This window comes from Microchirus variegatus (genome assembly GCF_963457635.1).
Source record: "Microchirus variegatus genome assembly, chromosome: 3".
Lineage (NCBI taxonomy): Eukaryota > Metazoa > Chordata > Actinopteri > Pleuronectiformes > Soleidae > Microchirus > Microchirus variegatus.
Window position 1 is genome coordinate 25,692,309 of NC_139804.1, and position 23,927 is coordinate 25,716,235.

Below are 23,927 nucleotides of genomic sequence, written 5' to 3' on the forward strand. Positions count from 1 at the left end.
CAGCCACACTCAAAGCAATTCATACAGATACAGAGGAGCATGCACTCTCAGTTGCATACGCTTTAGAAGAAAATGACACACTCTTTGCAATCCAGTTACTGTGGATCTGTGTTCTGTGTTATTTCTCACTTCCTTCCCATTTTTTCTTCAGCACTCTTTGGGAACCTTTGCCCAGGGAAACTAATTCTGTAATCAGCTTAGTCGTGTTGATGCATCAGACATTTTTAATCAGCCGTACTGAAAAGAGAGCAGCTCAACAGTAAAGCGCTTGGCCAGGAGAGGAGAGGAGAGGAGAGGAGAGGAGAGAAGAGGATGGAGGAATAAGGAGAGGGCATCTTTAGGCGGTGAAGCAATGCATCCCTGCTCTTTGTAATGATTTACAGAAAATGATTTAAGACTCTTCTGTGGAGAGAAGTGAGGAGAAAAAAAAGGTTACATATTTTTTTCTCCAAGACCATGACAAATGGGATCAGCGCTGTCATCAGCAAAGTTTACTTTGAATTACTGCTTTTAATGAATGATTATCAAAAAGTAAAAGATAAAAGAGAGCAAAAAAGAAAGAGCTCGGACCTGGTCCTGTGCCACTCTTTGAATCAATTCTCCGATTAGGTAGAAGTGAGCATTGATTTAGAATATGCTATGTTTTCATTTTACTAATGTTTTACTTCGATTTAAATATGCCTTCCTATGGGAAATATTAATAATGTGTTCTTTTTATCACGGATAACACATAATTGTAAGGGATTGGCACCACCACCCAAAAACTGCATTTCAGGAATCCAATTTAACTCTAATAATTGAAAATTAATCAACTCTAAAGTTATATTGTATATTTTTGACAATGCCGTACTCTTTTTTTCTTTTCCTCCAAGGCACAAATTCGATAGTAAAGCTGTGTGTGTGTAAGCAGATTCAATGTGTTAAAATGTGCGTGCAAAACAATTCTATTTCCAATTTTTGTTGATGCATATTTTACATATTATATTGGAGTCAAAAACTCATTAATCACTGTTTTTTTTTACAGTAAGAGTGTAACGCAAAAGCAGCAATACTGAAGAAGAAAATTAATTTATCAATCAATTGAAGATTGATTGATAAATTAAATGTGACAGCAGATCAGCAGCAGCAGTTACTAGAAGGGTGATAATCAGATCATGCATTAACTCATCGGGTTGTGAACTCTTAAGTAACAAGGGGTGGAAGAATAAAGTGAGCGGACTATTTCAGAAAATGTACTCGGCGTTTAATGTGGACACTGTCCTGAATGTGGCGTTTCCCATGGCTGCCAAATGATAAGCTAAAGTGCTGCTGTTACTGACTGTAAGAAGGTTGGAGAGAGCATGTCTCAGTTCATTTTTTTTACCTGGAAACCAAACTAGCAAAGTAGCCAGAGTGTAGCCCTGTGGTTGCCATTTATAAGAGGCTTCAAACATCAGTAATGTTGCTACCCCATAATTTTGAGGAAGAAGTCATTTGAGAAAATGCTCCCTTCATTGTGACCCAGGGCACATTAGCGTACACACAGTTCACAACTCCCACTTTTGCACAATCCGATCTGTAAAGTGGGTAAATTGGAAATTATTACTTAAAGTTTGCACAGAGAGGAGGAGGAGGAGGAGGAGGGGGAGAAAGAAATATATCTTTCTGTATATGATCAGTTTCTGAAAGAGCTATTGAAGTGACACTTCCACCACAACACCACAGTATTATTCTGAATATATAAATCGTGAATGTCTTTTGTTGGCTCAGGAGAAAGTGAGGTGCATGAAAAGCCGAAATCAGGTAAATGACAGGCTTGACATCTGCTTTCAGACAAGGTTGTGTTTATTTCTCCTTCTCCACACCTAAATGTTATCTTCATGCCCCGTGATAAACCACAATGTGCATAGAAATGATTTCAAATAACGTTTTCAGGACCGTTTTTCAATTTTCATGGAATGATGCTATTATATTTATTCTCACTTCCTCTCGTAAAAGCCTGATGAAAGCTGGCTGCCTCTCCGTGTATCATTCAGTTTCACTAAATCCGTTCTTATTTTGAAAGTTTGTAGTTTTTCATTATGGGCTCCTTGTGCTCCTTTATCACATATTTTTCTGTCTTTGTCTCTCCTCCCAGACTTTTGTGTTCATTTTTTTCCTTTTTCCAGAAAATCATCCTCTCTGTTTTTTTTTCATTTGCATTCTCTGTCTTTATCTTCAACATGTTGCCAACTCCCTTCAACACCTCTACCCCCCCTCCCCCCACAACCTTTCTCTGTTCTGTCAGCCTCTCACCATCTGCTGCTTTATTCCAAACAACTTCCATCATTTTGATTTTATGCCACATCACTGTGGCCTCTAGTCATCTTTCCCTGTATGTGCTTCTCCTTTTCTCTGTGTCTCTTTAGTTGTCTGCTTTTGTCCTTCCCATAATTGCCTGTCTCATCTGAATGATGGGTGTCTCTGTCTTATGTGACAGCTGAGGTCAGATTCATTCTCGCTATATGCCTTGGTTTTAAACAGTGTTTTCTGGATTAATTCAAGGGAGTATTTTAACATTTATTTTCAATACTATATTATACTATATTACTAGGCCCAAGCGATGAACAGTGGATTTAGGGGAACAAAGCAAAATTATTTAATTTGTCTGTCTCTAAGTTTTGAAATAGCTTTATATCAAAGTATTGGATTATTTGTCACACGTTGCTTTAATATCATGTGACACTATTCCTAATGCCCATGCTCATCCTTTTGAACTGCACTGCTTGCTATTTGTCTTAATATTGTTACATTACATTAATAATTGATTGTCTTTTCTTATCTATCGATTACTTATCTATGTATGTATATATAAATGTCAGTAAAACCGATGACCCAAATCACTTAAAGGAAACATCCAGAGTTACAGACTTTGAAGATGGTGTCACAGACAAAACAACTTTGGGTAAAGTACTGGCTTCATAAACAGTCCTCTTTAGAATCTGTCTTCACTTACGGACACTTTGGTTTGCCTGTTGTCAGCCTCTCCTCGCTACCACAAACGCTGTTTTGAGCCTTTCAGTGGCTCAATAGCGATCTGCCTTGACGACCTGTGCACTGCCGTTTTAGCTCTTTCAGTCAAAATCGCAAAACACAAAATGTCTCAAAAAATGTCAGATTGACGTGATTGTCGTTGTGAAAATAAATCCAGGATGTAACTCTGGATTTTCAACATCAAAGTTACAAAGTGCTTTGTTAAAGCCAGGGTCCATAAAAGCTGGTGTACTTATATCCTACCTACCTACCTACCTACCTACCTACCTACCTACCTACCTACCTACCTACCTACCTACCTACCTACCTACCTTGTTACCTATTCATCTATCTATCCATCAACAACAAGTCAAATATAAAGTATTTTATTGGATTAGGGGCCAGACTAAGGTGCTAAGTGTTTGCCTTTTTGGACAGTGAACTCAAATCAGATAACTTGGACAATCAAGGCAAATTGGAAAGTGGACTTCTATGACTTGGGCTGAATATACAGATTAGGAAGGGAAGTCATGGAGAGGGCACATCATGGCTGTCTTAATTTACAGTATATAATCCCACCAAATGAGTGTGTCCTTAAGTCACTGAATATTTTCAGCTTTCAGTTTAAACTAAATGTTGGCTGATAATGATCACAATTTGAATAATTATGTGCTCATTACTGTGCATTTTAACCTACTTCATTAAAATGAGACAACATGTATGAAGATAAGAGTGAGGCGCGGGACAAGTTTGACTTTTGAATGACATTGACCTCTTACTTATAATTTATATCTCTTGAAATATTTTTAGCTACTTGGCCGGTTACAAAGTGGCTTGCATGGGATACTGTGTGCATGACCTACAAATGGCAAAAATAAAGCTGTTCTCTGCAGTAAAATTGATGTGGTTTATGCAGACTGTCTATCGGATCAGTTTTTGTATAGTGCTGTTTTTGTTTTTTATCATCGCCGCTCTATGGACTTTATATTACAATACCATTGCGAGTGCTGTTGTGAAGTTTCTGTCACAGTCGGTGGTCATTTCATCACTACAGTGACACTGAACTGTTCTTCTGTTCTGGCTCACGCATGTTTTCACCTCTCAGCTCTCTGACCACTCTGTGTTTGTTCTTAGTAACTCGTGTGTACAAGGGGCCCGTCATAAAAGCGCATGCTGGGGCCCGCCATTTCCACTTGATACTTCCGAATCTGATATGTGCATAATTCATGCTTAGTGAAGAGTAATAGCGGAAGCAGCTTAGAGACTATAATAAATCGTGTATTTAATAATATGATAATCGATTCAGAAAACCCATAATTGATCTTTTATTACAAACCTTTTGAGGTGTGAAGGCTTTACTCTCATTAATCTCGTGAGACTAACGAAGAGGTTTGGCCGCTTGAAGGAGACATTCGTGGAACGAACGAGTGCTTGCAGTGGAAACTTATTTTCAGACTTTACCCAGCAACAACAAATAGTCTTTTCTGATTGGCTGATAGGTCGCTAATTTAAGACAGCTGTATGAATGAACTACGCAGAGCAATCTGCCTCCGCATCATCGATTCATAGATTTATGTGCGGTAAGTTTGCTCACTTGAGAAATGTCATGTGTGGCGTGTGAACTTATTGAAATGTGCAGTGTCTCACGATGAAGGCATAAGATATCAGAGCTCTGTTCATTTGTTGGAAGTACGCTACGTTTTGTGTGTCTTTGTATAATTAACAGTATTAATTGTGTAGAAATTTTTCATAACCAACTAAGGGTGGTATTGTAGCCTAAATATCCCAAATTAAATCGAATTGAATCAAATCGTGGATCAAATCGAATTGAGACCTTGTGAATCGGAAACGCATCGATTCAGGAAACTCTTTGTATAGAGCAGGTTTTGAACCAGCTGTATATTATTTTGAAAGATCCAACAATTCCCATGAGCAACAAGTTGGCATCAGTCAGTGGCAATGTAAAACTTCCTTTAAACTGGAGTAAAGCATGGTGTGCAGCCATGTGCCTCGACCTATAGCTCACTGGTTTAGAGAGACAGAATGTGCAGCACATTGCAAGTAACTCAAAACAAAGTATAGCAACAATTCTCAAGGTATGAGTTCGTAAAATGTGTATTTGTGGTGGGAAAATGATCCAAGCAGTATTATTTAAATGGTCGAGTTTATTCATAGCTCTGGAAAACAAAATGGCATTTGACAAGTTTATCTTAACAGGAAGAATAATTCCGATGCACAACACAGGGTTTTAAATAGCAGTTCATTTCCCACCAGCTCTTTTCTCTCGGTCGCTTTATTTGTCACACCATGACCTTTGCAAGGCGACAGTGTTTATTATCGCTCTACTGTCGTCAGTGTCAGAATTATGAGCACGATATCGCTGTTTGCTAAACTGCTGTTTGCTAAACTGCGAAACACATACGACGACATGAATAAATTGTATTAAACAAGCACTAATGGTCGCTGAGATTGTTTGGTAGTGACACAATAAATAACGTGTGGTTTTATGATGTTTTCTGTTGCCGTGTTATTTAACAAGACTGACTGACTGGCCACACGAAGAAAATGTCTGTTTTTGTGCCATTCGCTTACAATGCAACACTTGCTTATGTCACCTACATTAATGGGATAAAAGGAAACTATTTAGTGCATGGGAAGAATAGGTCTTCAAAAGAAATGACATTAACATGACTTTGTTGATTTACACACCAGAGTAATCTGATGTAAGAGACGTATCTTTAATGATCAAGGCAACAATGAATACAAACCCAGAACATTCAAAATATATCCCAAACGTCAGTTTTCATTTTTTTTTTGCAATTCTGTATTTTTACCCTTTACATGCATGTTTGGAAAAAAAACTCACTACAATGTTTTTTTTTTCTTCGTCAATGACACATAAAAATTGTAAATAGTGGTAGGCAGATGTATTTCATAACTGTACACAAGTGCAGTTTTAAAGAACTTGAATTTCAATTGTGTGTGTCGAAAACAACTTTGTACTCCATTTTAATGTAAAATACTGTAAACTCCAGTATTTGTTTAACCCTAGAACACCATTGCCTTTTGGTGTTTTCACCCGGGCAAATAAATGTATGTGATTTTCATGAAAACCAAGTTTGCATCTTCATAATTAATTTTTTTTAGAAATGTTTTGTTCCCCTCATGATGCTTTTCTTTCATTTTGTTAGACATGACACCGTTTAAAATAAAAGAACACTACACAAATGTGTCATGTATTGTCATGTTTTGATATATTTTGAAGTACTTTTTATTGGGTGTATTTATTATCTCGGGTAAAAATCCCCCGGCATTAGTGATGGTGTTTTGAATTTGAGAGATAGTGTTCTAGGGTTAACACGCACTTAGTCGTTAAAATTGATGATTACCTGACTGACAAATAACATTTATTCAACAATACAGCAAAAAACATCTTCTGCTGTTGAATACAACGTGGTAGACTGTATTTATGTATATATATACACGTATATATATATATATATATTTATTTATGTATATATATATATATGTTTATATATGTATACGTGTATATACATATATATATATATATATGTATATATTAAAAACATGCAGTAGTCAAACAAAAGTGTTTTAATAGTAGTAAAGATCCACTGTGGTTAATTATTTCAGACCATTTCTTTACTTAAGCTTAGACATTATGAGGGGGAAAAAGCACTCTAGTAAACCAGAAAACCAATAACAAGTAAAATTAGAAGTAACTCATTACAGAGTAAAAATCCACTTGAATTTGCACAAGCCTCGAGATCATCTGTGGAGAAAAAAAAAAGGTAGAATGAGAGTTTCACTTAATCATTCTGCACAAAGTGGTATGCAACCTTGTGTGTGTGTGTGTGTGTGTATCCTTGAGTGTGTTCTCTTGAATAAAATGAATCTCAAGCAATGCACTTTTTTTGCATGATCAGAGCTCCAACCTCTACGACCCAATGTACAAAACACAGACCGCATTTGTAATTAAATTAAGCAAACACGTACTGTGAATGTTACCGTAAAATTATACATGCGGAGATGTGTATGTGTGTGTGTGTGATTGAAAGGCGTAGACAGACACAGACAGACAATTAGTGTGTGTCTAACCTGAGACTCTCTGTACAGTTGTTACTAATTGGTTCCAAAGCTGACACTCCTGAGCTTTCATCATTGTCTTCTGTTCTGAAGGGTTGGAACCCAGAGTGATATAGTTCTGCTGATCAGTGGTGAACACCGGCCATTTGGCTCCATCAATCGTTGGGTCCCTATGAAAAAAAATAAAGGCAAATCAAGACAATTCAGCTTGGAGGGTTCTTACACCATCTGACAGAGTGGCTGACTATCTGATTACCCTGTCCGAGCGAAGTTGGTCCAGTGCTTCATAATCGTCTTAGTTATGTTCACTTCATTCTTCTTGTATCCCAGGGATGCGTTCAGGGGCATTCCAAAGACAAATTCAATCTCATATCCGTGCATCGTGCCCATCCATTCTGGCCAAGGATTGACGGATGACCGATGATCGAACAAATAAAGGAATGTCTTGCCACCGCTTCGTGAATACCTGAAAAAAAAAAAAACATGGTTGGGGTTTATTAACAAACATAATGTAAGTGCAGGAACAATCAGAACAAATGAAAACAGCCTTTTTTTTCCCCCCACCGCCTAAAATAAATTGATTGAATGATTAATTGATTCTAAACGTCCAGCTAGATGGGAAAACAAATGGTTTGAAAATCTCATTAATTTGATTAGCACTTTATTGCACTCTCACAGTGAAGGCGCCAATGCAGAGAGCTCTGGCCAGTTTTTATGTGGTGGACTGGCATCAATAAAGGCATTTGCTAGAGTTCAGAAGCTGCAACAGTCGAGTGCTCGGAGCAGAATCTGAAAACTAACTAGGGTCTGTAGACAGATGACAACTCTGTACCCCAAGAGTTTCTTTCAGTACTACTAAACCACAACTAAGCACAATTTGCTTAGTCATTCACAGTCACTTTCATCTGAAGAGGGCGAGCAGAACAGGCTTATGTGATTTTTTGCTGAGCAACTTGCTAAAATTTCCTCCAAGCAACGCCAGACTATGCTGATGGTGAGGTATGAGGGAGTCGTGGCTTGAGCTGGACATTTTTTAGTGCTGAGATTCTTGGATGGATTAAACCACTATCTCTGTGCCTGCATTTTCTTGTGACAACAGGAGCCCACTAACATAAAGGCTGCTGTATGTATATTAATTATCACATACAATATCACTTGACTTAATTGTCCTTCATTACATAACATATGTTCTACATTTTAATGAAAGTAAAATGTTCTCTGTGCATCCATTTCTAGTCTTATGACTTCCATGCTCATTAGTCATGACTGTCGATCAGTTTGCAAAATAAAAATCCAAGATTTGTTGTTTACCATTGAGCAAACTCAATCACAGGACAATCGAACATGTAGTCTCCAGTCAGACTACTCAGGGAGTCACGGTTTTTGATCCCGCTGTTCACATCCGTCCAGTCAGTGTACTGGAAAATGACTGCTTCTCTTGTGACGCGACTTGCTTTTGGCAGTGTGAGGTTCACTCCCTGCAGGAACTGATTCCGGGTTATGAGACTCTGACCAATATTGCTAAATCCAGGCATGCCATAAACCAACCAGTAGGACCCTTCATCTTTGTTTAAACCAATCAGCAAATCTTTCTTTGGGAGTTCACCTGTCCTTAACAGCACCTACAGAACAAAAATAATAAATGTTAAAGAAAGAAGCTTAAAACCAATCATGGAAAGAAAAAGGTGTTGTTTTGAGCTGTCTTGTCCTTATTTTATAGGCCACTGGCTGATACACCTGTGCTGCACTGTGTTTGGACATGCCTCAATGTGCCTCGACCCGCTGCAGTGGCCAATATTATGCATGAGCCTGTCCATAAGAAGTGCCATTTCCACAAGTCGTGCTTGCTCTGCCTTGTGCATAGCTCTTCCGTAAAGAGAACGTCTCCTCCTCCTTCATCTCTCTCTAAGGTGCTGGTGCATGTCAGCTCATCTTGATGAGAAATGTGATCGTACTTTTAAAGTGTAATAAATGAAGTTTATGTCTGAAACACACACACACTCATATTGTGAATGGGGAAGTGGGGGGGGGGGTGCAGAATATCACTAGTCATATCGGGAAATGCAAGGATTGAAAAGGAGATTTTGAGGGTTTTTTTCTCGTCCGATTACCTCGTGTCACGTGGCAAGACACGAGGCTAAAACTGATTGTAGGTAATTGGAGCCTGTGCTCTGCAGAGCCTCATAGCGGCGCCCAGTGTGGCCTAACATGAGTGTCTATTTAAAACAGACTCTGCCTCTGTGAGATTTTGTGGCACTTCCATGTCCAGTGTGGCCTCACAGATATTTTCTTAATTGTAGTTCAGTGTATTTTAAGATATCTGGCAGCTTTGAATCTATCACACTGCTGCTGTCAATGCAGACACTCCAACTACCTTGTAGACAGCCAGGAATTTAGCTTTTCAATAGAATTAGCCATCTCCTCTTTACCCACCTCACACTACCAAGGCTGTAATCCTTCTCACCTGATTAGCATGGGTTTTGTTCCGAAGAGATAAGGAAGAAAAAATGTACAGAGGTGTTTACCTACCTCAGGTTTATCCGAGAGGAAGTTCCCATCAACAATAGGGACAAAAAGTGCTGAGCCAGCCGATGAGATTTTTCCAGCATCCAATTGTTGCAAACAAGCCTCCAGTTTAGCTGACTGGGATGTGGGACACCCCAGTGACTTCGCGAGACTTATTGCCCTGGGTATTGACAAAAAATAGAGCAATGGAGGGATGACAGAAATGGGCATAATGGCAGTGAATGATGGACAGCAAGTACTTATGAAATGTTTGATTCATCACCATGTGTATTTCCAAGTTTCCATTATACTGTTAATATTTACCTGGGGGAAAAAAGGTCTGATACATATATCTGTGCCAGATTTAATTGCAATACATTTTATAGCTGTGAAAATATTATTACAATGTCAACCTTGTAGTGGCTTAAGTAAAAGGGTTTTAGGATTACCTAAGTCATAGCAACACATACTGAGGGGACCCAGATGTCTAATGATATCATGGTGTAACAGAAGTCTGCAGGGTTGACTCTGTAATATATACAGTATCACTGTAATATATTAGTTATCAGGTAAACATATGTCAACATCAACCACAGATGAAGTCAAGGGATCACCAAAGTCAAGAGGATTTGAATATACAGTTGCTGATATATGTGTTGAAGACCAATATATAAATATGTAAAGCTTCATGTTGAAAAAACACATAAAGTACCTGCTCCAGGACTCAGTCTGACTAATCATGGCCCACGGTGAAGTGGGAGAGCCACTCTCCATCACAGCCCTGTTAAAAAGACCATGGCTCCCTGGGGACAACAGTTGAAGGCCTACTGATGCTGCTCCGGCACTCTCCCCAAACAGAGTCACCTACAAAAGACAAAGCAAATCAGAACTGTTTATTTACTGACAAGTTAAACAACCTCATATCCCTATTTCAAACCAGATAAAGGTCAAAACACACTTCACCTTTGAAGGATCCCCTCCAAAAGCAGCAATATTATTAGCGACCCATTGGAGGGCTAAGCGCTGGTCCAGCAGACCAGCATTGCCTTGGATGTTCTTGTTGTCAGGAAGAGACAGGAAACCAAAAACTCCAATTCTAAAATTCAAGATAACAAGAATGAGGAAAGATATATTCATTGTGATGAATGATAAGCTAGGGTAAGATAGACTAGACTTATCTGTACTTTGATTTCTAGCATGACGACTTACCTGTAATTCATTGACACTACAACAACACCTTCTGATTTACTCAATATGCGGCCATCATAAACATCCAGAGAGCTTGTTCCAGTCACGAACCCACCTCCGTAGATCCAGACAAGGACTGGAGCGAGTGGTGGGGGCGGCGTCGTCTGGGTTTTATTGAAATGCGGGGACCAGACATTTAGATACAGACAGTCCTCACTCAGAGGAGTGTTCGGATTCCACATCTCTGCACCTTGGAACCCTGAAAAAAATCATCACATAAATAACTGGCAAAAGAGAATGATGAGGAAGACATTCTTGCAGCATCGTATCGTTTCCTCTAATACATTAATGCAAGCTATATTTTATGATTAGATAAAAGAACACATAGAGCGTTTAGGTTAAAACATATGAAGGGGCTATAAGAATGTACATTATAGAGTGTCTTACATCCTCTTTTTCAGCACCACCTGATGACGTGATTTTCTTCTTTTTTTCTTTCTTTTAAAATCAGATTGAATTTGTGTAAATTATGTCACATTTCAGAGTTTTTGTCACTTCTGCACTGCAAGTATCGCTACTCCCATTTTTTGTTTTAAATATATGTGCAATATAAAATGAATCATAACTTTGACTCAGCAAACGAAAAAACGCATTTGGTAAACACACACACATAAGGATGTCCATAGATTGACTTGATGTATTATTCCCACTGCAATTTAACAAGGGTGTGCCAGCGGCACAGATCTGTGTGAGCACTAAGGGTTAACTTAATAAAATAAAAATAAATAATGAAACAAAACACCAATGCCTTCTGTCCATATCTCTTTGTCCAATAATATCTACAGTTTATGTGGGGCACAGGTTCTCCATAGGCATGCATGGAAGTGGATCTCTCGCTGGCTCCAAACAACCCCTGACAGGTGGCTGTGTCTATAAATAGCAAAGTATCCATGACCAAGCACAAGCCTGTCTTGGGTGGGGAAAAGGCCTGTATTAAGTTCATACATCATGCAATCACTTGTATACCTGATATATTACTGGCTTTAATTGAAGCATGGACCTAAATGATAGAGCTGAAGTGCTTTGCTGTTTAAGGATGATGAATGAAGTCATGGTTTTGCTACCTTTTTAACTTAATATCCAGTGTGTAACATTTAAGAGGATTTACTGGCAGAAATGGATATGTTTGTGTCTATTAGTGAGTGTCTATTTGCTATAAAATCATCATAGACTTTGCACCACCGTGTTTCTATAAGAGCCTGAATACGCTGACGTGTTGAGCATTTATCTCTCCGCTCTCTGTGTATCTCTCTTTTTTCCCCTTATTGGTTATGATGAGAAATCTTTAAAATTCTACTTATTCTCCTTACATTCTTGTGTCTTTTCACACTTTAGTAGTCTAATTCCATCTCAGTCAGCAGTGTTTCAACTTAACCCTTTAAAGGTGAAGTAAGTAGTTTATAGTGTCATCTAGAGGAGAGGCTGAAATTTACAACAAAGAACTGCTCCTCTGCTCACCCCCTCCCTTCCCTTAACGCTACGGTATTCTCAGCCGGTCAAATGTCGTCCTCGTCGTCTTTCTCCGTGTCAGCAGATGAGGTTCGTGAGGCGAGGGAGAGGGCGAGCTACCGCGGCCGTAGCAGACGAAGCGGAGAGAGAGGAGGCGGGACTTCCGCTACAAGTAAAGCGACGCTTGATTTGTTCTCTCGCGTTTGTCTATACAGGCTCCCGTAAAAACATGGCGTCGTGGCAACGCAGTAGTGGCCCGCGACCATGTTATTTTACATGACTTTTTGAAACACTACGAAAATGAAACAAAGAATATTATACAGCGACTAGACAATGCAGGAGCACATGTATAAAAAAGTGGATTTTGGGTCATATAAACCCATAAATACTACAGTGTCCCTTTAACACAGAGCGTATCGCAGACGACACGTTTACGCAAGCACATTTTTGCATTACGGTAATTACGTAATGGTCTGTGCTATCGGGGAAATTCCAACGGTTTCTGAAAGCAGAGCAGTTGTACGTCAAAGCCAGTGTGTGGTGATTACGATAATTTTACCAGCGAAATCAGCGTCTTAGTCACCAGAGAGGAGAGAGTTGGAAAAACGCGTGGACAAACTCAAAAAAATGTTACATTAAATATGTTAAACAGTTTCATACTGTTCCAATTTCAAATTGAACACACTAAATCTCGCACTCAAAATGTTCATGTACAATTACAGTGGGTTTTTTAAAATTGGCAAAAGCACTCAATCACAGGACATTTTCTGGTCCTTTTATGATTAAAATAAGCCAAAAATTGTCCGGACGGATTTAGGCTTAAACGGTTAAAGGAACAGTTAATGTATGCCTCCTACCTGGAAAGGCTGTGTCAATGTTCTGGTGGCAAGAAGCTGGGAATTTAGTGGCTTCTCTCACCGTTTCCCATTTCTCTGCCGGCTCTGGAGCTTTGAATCTCAACTTTCCCAGTGGTGGTTTTCCATAAGGAATTCCAAGAAATGTTCTGACATGGCCACCCAGCACTGGCACCAACTTCCCTTGAACTTTCCCATGCTTAGTATTAATCAGAAGGTCATCGTGAGTGGTGGGTGATGCAGCCAGGAAATGAAGCAGCAGCAGCAGAAGAAAGGCAGCATGTGTGCATACAGTGGCCGTCGCCATGGGAAATCCTGAAATGAAAAACCATTTCATACAAACATTGTCACATTATTATTTATGGATTTAAATACAGCATTTTATTTTACAGGATATGATATGATAACAGACGATACACTAAATTGATGTTGCATTTTAAAGGTTTAATGGCACATTAAGGCACCTTACCCATTTAAGTTTATTATATTTTCACATTGCGGTTGCAGTATGTTTACATAAGTTGGTTTAAGCTATAACTTTTATTCCTCAGTGTAAAATGTTCACATATGGTATATGGTATGTGTCACATTTAAACTGTGAATGATTATGGATAATTATAGTCATTATTTGTATTGTACAAGACATAATTAGACTGGGGAGCTTTGAATTGTGGGAAACCAGCATACTTTTACCTACTGGACTTTATTTAAACCAACCAGTAGGTTGCCATTCGATCCTCGCGCAGCTTTTATAACACACAGATCATACAAAAGATCCACAATACAAGATGATTCATTCCCAGTGTAGGTGTGCGTGTGCGCGACATGAAGCGCGCGAGTGGCGCATTCCCGCGACAAGTGCGCTCGATACAAAAGCAGAATGTGTGGAAACGTTAAGCTCATTACGCGCGAGGCGACGCATTAGACTTTGAAAAAAAAGGCACAGACTCATAGCAAATATTCCAGAGGAGGGGAAAAAGGATGAAGTCAGACGCGCGAGCAGATTCATCCATGCCATTTACACGACCTCAGAAGTGCCGAACGGAGGAACTTTACATGGGGGGAAAAAAGAAAACTTTAATGACCAGCTTACCTTTAGCGAGTTGATGGTTTGTGTCTGTATGATAAGACAAAACACACAGCGGTAAATAAATAAAAAAAGAAAAAGAAAAAAAAAGGCGTGGACTCAAACCTCCCCGTCCAGCGTCTGTTGGGTAAACCCTGTCCTCCACCTCCACCTCCACCCACCGCTGCTGCCTCTATAATGTCATCTGCTGCGAGGCAAAATAGTGGAAATCATTTAAGTCGACCGCAACACAGCGTGTCTCCTGGAATCAATCAGAGAGTAATAAGTGAGCCATATTAAATTAAATAGAAAGATACTTATTATTATTATTATGATTGAAATAAGGGAAACGTATGTTTATGCGTGCGTAAAAGACGCACAGCGGTGTATGCTGAGCTCACATGGCTCATTATTTTAACATGCTTCTGTAGCTCTCCTACAGTAAAAAGGATTGTAAAACAGAAATGGAGTTCTGCAATAGAATGGCATTTATTTAATTATTTATTTATTCATTTATTCATTTATTCATTCATTCATTCATTCATTCATTCATTCATTTATTTGATCTATTGTGGTGATGAAGAAATAGCTGAACATATGATATCTGAACCATAGCCTACCTGGACGTGGCAGTGTCAATTTCAGGGGCTGCATTCTGCACGTACATTAATATCATACTCATATTTAAAGCCTAGGAAGTAAGTATTTAAAAAAAAAAAGGTAAGATAAAAATAATAAATACTTTGGATCATGAAGCTTGGAAAACAAAGTGTGTCAGATTCATATACTCAGTTAAATACAGTTAACTGATCAAATACCAGATCAAGTTCAAATCATAGATCATAACAAGGGGCGAATGAGCTTGATAGTCAAAAGATACATAGATCCATTCCCCTAAAGTAAATGCAGGTTTAGTCAATCCTTAGCTTCATTCATGACCTCAAAATGAATTGAAGTTGATTGAGCACAATGACATGGCATCCACTTCCCACTTATCATACCACTCCCTGTTTATTTCTCACATTGCTGTATGCTTATTCGATTTATGGCTCTTTTTTGTCATCTTGTTTTCCTGTTCCACCTACCCAGAGGCTGCAGAGAAAAGTAAACTTTGGAATTTTTCAGGGCTGTGTGAACGTGGGTATGAGTGTGTAACTCCAAATCTGTGTCACCACAGAAGGATATCGAAGTGCAACTGGACGACGTGATTAAAAGGCGCCAATAGTTGACGATTTAGGATGGTGTTTCATTGATTTATTATTGTAGTAATAAACATCCTCTTTTATTTGCTAAAACTGTGCAGTCATTTGCATCAACCTTTTATCCATATGCACTTTTTTTCCCACCTCCCCAAAGCATAAAAACACATTTCAAGTCTTTTAGAGTCTTATTTCTATTCATGGGTTTTATGCACAAATTGAAAATGTACATTAAAACATGCCGATGGGTACACAGTTATAGAAGAAGGCACACAGGCTGAAGTTGATTTGATTGATATTATTGTCGTTAGTTAAGTTTATTTTCACCAACTATATAAACACACCTGAGCATAAAGTACTCAAAATGTATAAAATCGGATTGAATTTGTGAAATTTGGAAAAAAAATAAAGTCACAATTCAAAGTTCACTCTCGTTTTTTCTGAACAAAAATAAAACAAAAAACGTCTATGTTGTGACTTCTGCACAATGTTTGCTACTTTATATCATTACTAAAGATATGATTCAAAATGAATCATTAATATGACTCAACAACACATAAGAAGACAGAAAAAAACATGCCTATGTGACCTATATACACACACCCCCAGGATGTCCATATAAGGAGTTGTGTATTATTCCCACAATTAAGGGTTGCACTGTCAGCTGAGATTGGCACAGTGCCACACTGTCACCCTCACATGGAGGATAAAGTGGTAGAAGATGAATGAATGGATGGATGATTTGAAACGTTTGACTTTATCTAGATTTCATATTAGAACACGGATATGGCAGTGATGCAAGGTTTTACTATGTGTCGGCAGGGTGAAACCAGTAGTGTAGTTAGTGTAGATCTGTACTTTTATATCTCAGTCCTTTTAAAATAAGGAACCCATGCTCCCACATGGTTCATTTCCCAGGCCTACATTGCTTTAAACAAATACAAACCACATTTAACCCCATGGCCTATGCAAGGACCTATTAATATTTCTGTCTCACTTTCTCTCAGGACATGAAGCCAAGAGAAAGGGGAGGTCTGACTTATACATGTACAGTTCAGCAGGAGGTTTGGACAGATGTACAGCCTGAGGTGAGAAGAAAGACTGCAAACAGGAGAGCGAGAGCAGTGCACACCAACAATACGAGAAGAGACGACACCATCCTCACTCAAACCACGTCTTTAAGGATCAGGCAGGAAGGACAAAATTACAGAGACTTGATAGAAACTTTAGAAAGAGTGTTTTCCCTCTCGTTCCCAAAAAGTCATGGGACTGGAATGTTAACTCCACCTCTCCACAAACACATGCAAACACAGACACTCCTACAATTGGTTCTACTTGTGTCCTTTTAATGTCAGTTTCCTTTTGAAAGCAGGAACAAGTAGTGGCACAGTGAGATAATAAATATCCAATCATGATTTCATGATTGGCTACTGGGCTACTGGTCTTTGTCATGTTCTGTATGTCTCACTTATTTAAGTGTGTGTTTGTGTGAGGGAGAGCAAGGGGCCGAGGGAAGATGAGAGCTGAGACAAAGAAAGTGATGAGGACAGTTTTTCCAATCTTTGCTCCAATTTTCTTATGGTGTTAATTTAAAGAAGTAAGATTTCCTATGTGCTAACAACATGCTTGTTTATTTCAAATCTGCTTCTCAAAGTCCAAGGCACACCTGAGAAATAATCCTGCTCTCAAAAACACAAGTGTTATTTTTTAACGTTTTGTTGAATGTATAGCCGCTAATATTAGTTGTTCACCAAGTTTTTGTTCCTGGCACGAAACGTAAAGTATGTAGAAATGTAAATCTTTGAGGACGATGTTAATACCATTTAGTGAACACAGGCTTTTAAAAGATGGTGCATATCAGACACGGCACATACACACACACACACACAGATGGAGAACCACACGTATACATACACCAGATTAAACACAGTCGATACTGGCTCTTCCTTCCCCTTCACAGTTAATAAAGCAGTTGTCCTTCACTGACATAGGCTTCACTACTTGTTTACGCTGACATAGACTGAGAACAGGGTGGATGGTCAGGGATGTTACTTAAAAACTGCTGAACTGAAAAGGAAGAACAAATGGGTTTAATGAATAATGTAGGTAACTGATGAGATAGAGTTTTGTGTTCTAAAACCTGCAAACTAACTATACCTAGATAACTCAGTAAATTGAGTGTGGAATTGAAACTGACAAGGTCAAATAGGACAGAGTGGGACTAAGTGAAAATACATTTCCACTTAGATCTGCTGTGGATCTGACAACCGAATGGGTTGTCCAGTTAGCAGTAAGGTTTTTTATAACAGTAATAATTATCCCATTATTAAATGTATCATATACAACATTCAATTACATATACATTACATATATATAAATACTCTTGTTAGGGCCCGAGCCACGAATGGCAGTGGCCAAAACGTGTATGAATTTTAATTACAGTTGTCCACACTATTATTTATGTAATTTAAAATAAATGTCTGTTTTTGATATTAATAAATGCATTCCATCCATACATACAAACATTAATTTTGCATCGTAAATAGTATTATTAAGTATATGTGTGATATCATGATGCAATATTGTGAACAGTTGTTTTTTCCCCACCACTTTTTGTTCTCTAGGCCGGCCCCCACTTGACCACAATAGATGCGCATGGCCCCCCTGGTCATTTTAGTTTGAGACCCCTGACTTAGATAGAGAACATTTTTATTATGAATAAAAAAAATACCTTTCAAAAAATAAATACTTCACATGAACCCAAAAGGCTTATTTATATATGAAATAAACACATTTTTCGCTACAATTTATACATCGACTGAAAATCGACTTTCCGATGAGCTCACATCAAAACCTGTGCTGTGACTTTTAGCAAAACAATAAGAACCCGTGTGAAAAACGAGTCACGAAGGCGTGAACAGGGTTAAAAAAATGAGGACATCATTTCGAGGTTCATCAGTATCTAAATATCTTTATGAGGACATTTTATTATAAGACAATTACTCTTGTAATTGTCATGCATGAATAGCTGTGACAGGATGATGAAGGGCATGGGTTAGTGTGTTTAGTAATTAGGTGCTTGTGATCAAAGAATGTGCTGAGGTCATCGAACATTTTTGGATAGGTTTTAATATGGCACACACACACGAAGAGACACGCATGTATTGTCCTCAATATGTAAGGACTTAGATATTTCCTGACATTTAAAATCCAATCTAATCCAATTTTATTTATGAAGCACATTGTTAAACCAGTGTGGACCAAAGTGCCGTACATGCAGTACAAATCAACAAAAATAGGGCTAATGGGGGCTAAAAGACATGCACATAGAAGCCAGCAGCAGCGTTTTGAACGGGCTGGAGGAAATGTGTAATAAAAGGTTAAAAAGGTCAAATAGCACATCACTAACTTGCTGTTCACACTGTTCCTCTTTTTAAGGGCTGCCCCAGACATTACAGTCAAAGAGTCATAGCACTGTGGAGAAAATTACCTAAATTGCGTAACAATGACATTGTATTGACACTGGTGTCAATATAATTCAGGTCAACTCTGTAATTTTTATACCTTATGTCTCTATATTTTCAACAAAATTTCTTATTGTTGTTCTCCGATTTTCCCAGGTTAACGTTAACCTCCTAGTCGAGTAGAAACTGAGCCACCATGTCATCACTTTGCAGCCCTTTCTGGGCTCACAATCCAATTAATTTGTTCAGGCCGTTTGATATGATTGGATGCTGTTTTTACCTGTCTGTTCCACATTTGACTGCCATTTTTTTTTTTTGTGAGAATGCATTGATTCATTGATTACAAGCTGGTCGTGAAGAGGATTTTAAGCAATGTAGTACAACAAACCAACAAAAAAATTGCTCCAGTAAATAATCTCCCACCTTACCTTTAATAACTAATAAACTTGTATTGGTTCAAAGCAAATAACGTGAATTTATAATGTGTAATATAAGACGAAGTAAGTAAATCATTACACACCCACTTTATTTCATGCACCATTCAGCTGCTTGTTCATCCATCCATGCATCCATTATCTACTGCTTTATCCTCCACATGAGAGTCACAGGGAGCTGGAGCCAATACCAGCTGACACGGGGTAAAAGGTGAGGTCACACCCGGGACAGGTCAGCCGTCCACCACACACACACACACACACACACACACACTAGTGTGTCCAATTAACCTCTGCATGTTTTACACTGTGAAAAAAAAACTCAGACAGAAAAGCCCTCGGCCAAACCAGGATTCAAACCCGCCAACCTTCTTGCTGCGAGGCAACAGTAATAGCCACTTCTCTGTCATACAAACTGCACCTTGTCTATGGATATGTCTCACATTGGAGGCACGTATAGAGAGTGACTTGAAACACCGTTGTCAATGTTGAGACTGGCCCGACTGGTTCAAAACTTCAGGAAGGCAACAGCAACTATGCAGGAGGAGGAACTGTGCAGAAGACCAACATATCAAAGACTGAAACAGAAGGGCATGATGCCACACTCAGACCCACACCTGCAGCTTAATTGTGTTCTGTTGACAGCTGTTGAGATTATTTGACAGGTGTGTGTGTGTGTGTGTGTGTGTGTGTCCTCTAATTATCGCTGGGAGTACATTTGATTCTTCAAGGAAAATCACGATTGTGCTTTCAACCTGGTACTTCATGTCAGAGTAATTATGAAGGGACAATAAAGGACAGGTGTGTGTGGCCTAATTATGCCAATGGAAAGCTCACCAAACATGATAGGATCAAAAGATGTGATTATAAGATCAACACTTTTCCTGGAGTTTCCTTTGTGGAATTAGATGTCTGTCAATATTTTCTAACTACACTAACTTTGTTCTTTGCGCTCCCTGATTTGTTCTTTGTTTGCGATTCTGACCATATGTGGGCCTTAAGAAGCTGCCTGCTGATGGCCATCGAGTTTTGGAGTGACACCTTGGAGTTGCTTTCGGTCTGGATTTTATAATTGTAAGTATCTAGTGTTTGTCAGATTATAAACGTTAGCTACTTACAATTATTTTGTCGGATGTTGACGGGGGAAAACTTGGGGAACGACTTCCAGACGGACAGCGACTCCAAGCCTCTGACTACTTCTGGTCCATTGAGCTGTCCATCCAAAACCCAGCAGCCAATCAGCAGGCAGCTTCCTCAGTCCTATGTTTTTGAATGATTAAATCCATATTTTCTTTGCATCCTGATAAGTGTTTTGGTTTTGCTTTTCCACTGATACCATGTGTGACGTCGACAGACCGCCAGCCGGTGGAAAAGCGCCATGATTTACTGCCTATAGTTGTGAAAGAAAATTCTAACCTTCGGCCAATTTTAAGTTTAATTACTCACATATTCTTATAACCAGAGCTGGTGTTCAATATAAACAACCATAACACAAACAAGGTTCCCTCACTAGATACCAAGGCATTTTGGTTGATCCATTTTGACACAGAAATCAAGTGTTCATCGTGTTCTTGCCATTGAAATGACATCATGACATCAAACTTCATTAATCCAGTCTGGTGACATTTTCTCTACGGCATACCATTCCACTCCTCCACCAAAGAAAGAAACATTACAGTAGGCAAATTTGTCCATTATCTCCTGTCCCACACAGGCATCATTAAAACACAGCAGAAGAGAGACACACAAACTTTTCTGGGCATGATGGCAAATATTTAGTCTCTTCCATTGTTGAGCATTTTTTGCCTGGTTCCCTTTTCCACAGGTAAAAAAGAAAGAGTGTATTGTTGGTCATTCATTCGTATTAATCTGACATTCCAGCTGCGGGACGAGGAAGCCTTGGACACATGGGTTGGCAGCACATGCCAATCCTTATGCCCAGGATTCTGAAAAAAAATAAAAAAATACTTGTTTCAGATCATGGTTCATGTTAACAGGCACTTTATCACTGAATCAGTATAGATTGATCAGTAGTATTGCTTGAATTATGTGTGAATGCCACACCTTTATGTGCATGAATTGCACGTGTAATTAACACGTTCATCACACACTGTGTTAATCATGTGTGATTCATGCATGCAAAGGTGTGGCATTCACACATCATTCAATGCAATGTTAGGTTTCGAACACGGGAGTTTCGTCTCAAAGCATTTGAATTATCAAACTGAACCTGCGGGTGTACAAAATCTCAAAGAGGGTCGTGACATGCTCCTCTTACGGCTTATAATACGCTCATCTGACCGAACAAAAGTTTCGATGTGCGCATCATTCTCATTGTAATAATACAGTACCGAGCTAGCGAGCTAATAACAATGTAGCCAAACGGCGTTATGAAACGCACAGTGGATTATTAAAAGACAGTGTCCCTATGTGCGTCTGTATGTGACTTTGAATGAACACTAACATAACAAAGATTAACAACGTTAATGAAAACTCACCCCATAAGAAACTGAAAGGTATTCCGGCAGACTTCAGTGCCTCCGATCATAAGAGGTCCGGGCTTGCTTCCTTTTCGTTGCAGTTTTACGTCTGTTTCGCCTCCAAAAGTCCAATTCGATAGGAGATAGCGCGGTGCTGGCGTAACGTCATCATCTCAGACAACTACCGTGTGTCCTGCTCTCTATCAGCCGCGGAATAATCATCTGTTTGTTGTTTTTGTGACGATGAAGTCTGCTAACACGTTAGCATAAAGATCGCTAGCTTAAAATGCTAACAGTCCACACACAGCCGTCTCTGTGCTTTCGCTGTCCCTGTGAAGAAGATGCTCAGCCACAGCTGACTTATTGTCCTGTTCTCTTTGTCTTCCTTTGTCAAACAAAGCTTTGATGATAATCACGCTTTAATTTCGCACTGCACACACACGCTGGACATTCGACACAATCTCTCTCCCTCTCCCCCTCCCTCTCTCTCTCCGTATAATTAGCCATGTGTATTCTCCGTGATCGTCAGCTGATTGGCTGAAAAAGCAACAAAGGCTCTGGAATGTGAGATCGCCACACCCAAACTAGGAGCGATTCACAGCGATAAAACAACCTTAATTCAAACACAAGGTTTATGGTTTTAAACCCCACAATACTGTGATTTGAAGCATGTAGAAAAAAAAAAACATTTTCCTGTTTTTCTCGTTTTGCGCTCGGCCGACTTGTTCCCTTTTGGTCCGTGGCGGGTCACATATTATCCCTCACTCCATGTGCTTAAGGTAGCATGGGCAGGTATTGGCCTAGAAGCTAGTCCAAAATTCAATAATCAAAGCCTAAACTTAAAGCTCCAGTGTGTAACATGTTGCGCTTCATCTGATTATGAACACTGGTGAACAAAACTATCAGACCTGACTGAGTATTCACACCATGTTGACACCAACAGTGCAGGCGGGGGTCAAGCAGCATTTATCTTGCCAGAGATTTCACTTATACTACTTTTATGGCACTTCTTTCTGTTTCATCATTCGATAAATGTCCACTTATTTCTGAGTGCAATGTGTTTGGCCATTAATTCTTTAGGACCTACAAGTAAAAGGGGGAATACAGTCATCATCATCATCATCCCTCACCACATCCCACATTTGTGTACTTTTTTTTACTGCTCCATTTGACCAATGCCCACTTCCATATTTGGGACAGATGTCATTCTTTGAGTATTATGTCAACATGGTCCTCATGCATGTCATAGACGGATTATCAGGGATTTTCCATGTTTATTCTCCAGTCGGCTGGTGGCTGAAAGGTTAGAGTTGTGTGACTGCATGAGGGCAGGGTAGTAACTAAGCAAGAGATTTGTGTGTGTGTGTGTCTGTGTGCGTGTGTGAAAGAGAGCATGTTTGTGAGAATGAGAGAAAGAGGAGGCGGTGGTATACAATGTCATTTGAAATTTTACTTTCAGTTCAATCATGTTGAAACACTCAAGTGTCTTGCGACCCATTTAGTGTCCCATTGCTCCCATATCTATGCCAAACTCACCGCTTACACACATACACACACACACTCAAGTGTCTTATCAAGTTGCTGCGTGTCTGAAGTGTTGTTTTTATATTGCAGCCATATTTCATTTTGGCCCACTTTCTTTAAATTGCCTATGGGGTTTTGTACGGGGAGAGGAACTATCACGTTTATATATAAGATTGAAGGAAAAGGAAAGAGAGGTGGGAGACTTACTTATGTTCTTATTCCTTTTCTTTGCATCCTTCGTATTCGTATACTGTCCCTTCTCCCATTGTGTTTGATTTCCTTTGGCTCCCTCTCTCCTCATCTCTTCCATGTGTCCTGAGCACATACAGCATCTCCCCGCTCTCATTCTCTCTCTCTATCACAGGTGAGGAGGGAATAATACATGGGAATAAAGGAGCAAAGGTAAAGACAAGTCAGGGAAACACTTTGTACACTTTTCTCTGCTGCTACTCAAGGGTCTTCACAACCATTTTCACGTTAACCAGGGAACGGCGAGGAGTGTGAGAAGCCAATATCCAATAAATTCTACAAAGTAGTGATGTAGTTGAGTAGCACAACAGACAAAGCATCTTTAAGACCAATAACATGTTCTTTGTATGAGGAATTTCA

The 23,927-nt window shown here is 39.2% G+C and overlaps 1 protein-coding gene across 3 annotated transcripts; it reads right to left on the minus strand.

Annotated features, from left to right (window-relative positions):
• Positions 1 to 5,148: 5,148 nt before the first annotated feature.
• LOC310924730 (cholinesterase-like) lies at positions 5,149 to 23,544 on the minus strand. Of its 3 annotated transcripts, none has more exons than XM_083886548.1 (10): positions 23,526 to 23,544; positions 13,155 to 13,466; positions 10,810 to 11,047; positions 10,564 to 10,696; positions 10,313 to 10,464; positions 9,625 to 9,781; positions 8,407 to 8,717; positions 7,352 to 7,561; positions 7,108 to 7,265; positions 5,149 to 6,781 (listed from the first exon to the last, which is right to left on the minus strand). In XM_083886548.1, the coding sequence occupies exons 2-10, from the start codon at positions 13,456 to 13,458 to the stop codon at positions 6,690 to 6,692; spliced, it is 1,755 nt and encodes a 584-aa protein (XP_083742674.1). In that variant the 5' UTR covers positions 13,459 to 13,466; positions 23,526 to 23,544; the 3' UTR covers positions 5,149 to 6,689. The 3 variants fall into 3 exon arrangements, with proteins under 3 accessions (XP_083742674.1, XP_083742672.1, XP_083742673.1); XM_083886546.1 differs by lacking the exon at positions 23,526 to 23,544 and adding an exon at positions 14,245 to 14,377; XM_083886547.1 differs by lacking the exon at positions 23,526 to 23,544 and adding an exon at positions 13,849 to 13,960.
• Between the last annotated feature and the right edge of the window lie 383 nt (positions 23,545 to 23,927).

Excerpts from the sequence above, each read along its gene's own strand:
- LOC310924730 (XM_083886548.1), bottom strand. The coding sequence starts at position 13,458 with ATGGCGACGGCCACTGTATGCACACATGCTGCCTTTCTTCTGCTGCTG. Across the intron at positions 11,048-13,154 it reads CATTGACACAGCCTTTCCAG|GGTTCCAAGGTGCAGAGATG; the intron begins GTAGGAGGCATA and ends GATTTTTTTCAG. Across the intron at positions 8,718-9,624 it reads TCCTCTCGGATAAACCTGAG|GTGCTGTTAAGGACAGGTGA; the intron begins GTAGGTAAACAC and ends TTTGTTCTGTAG.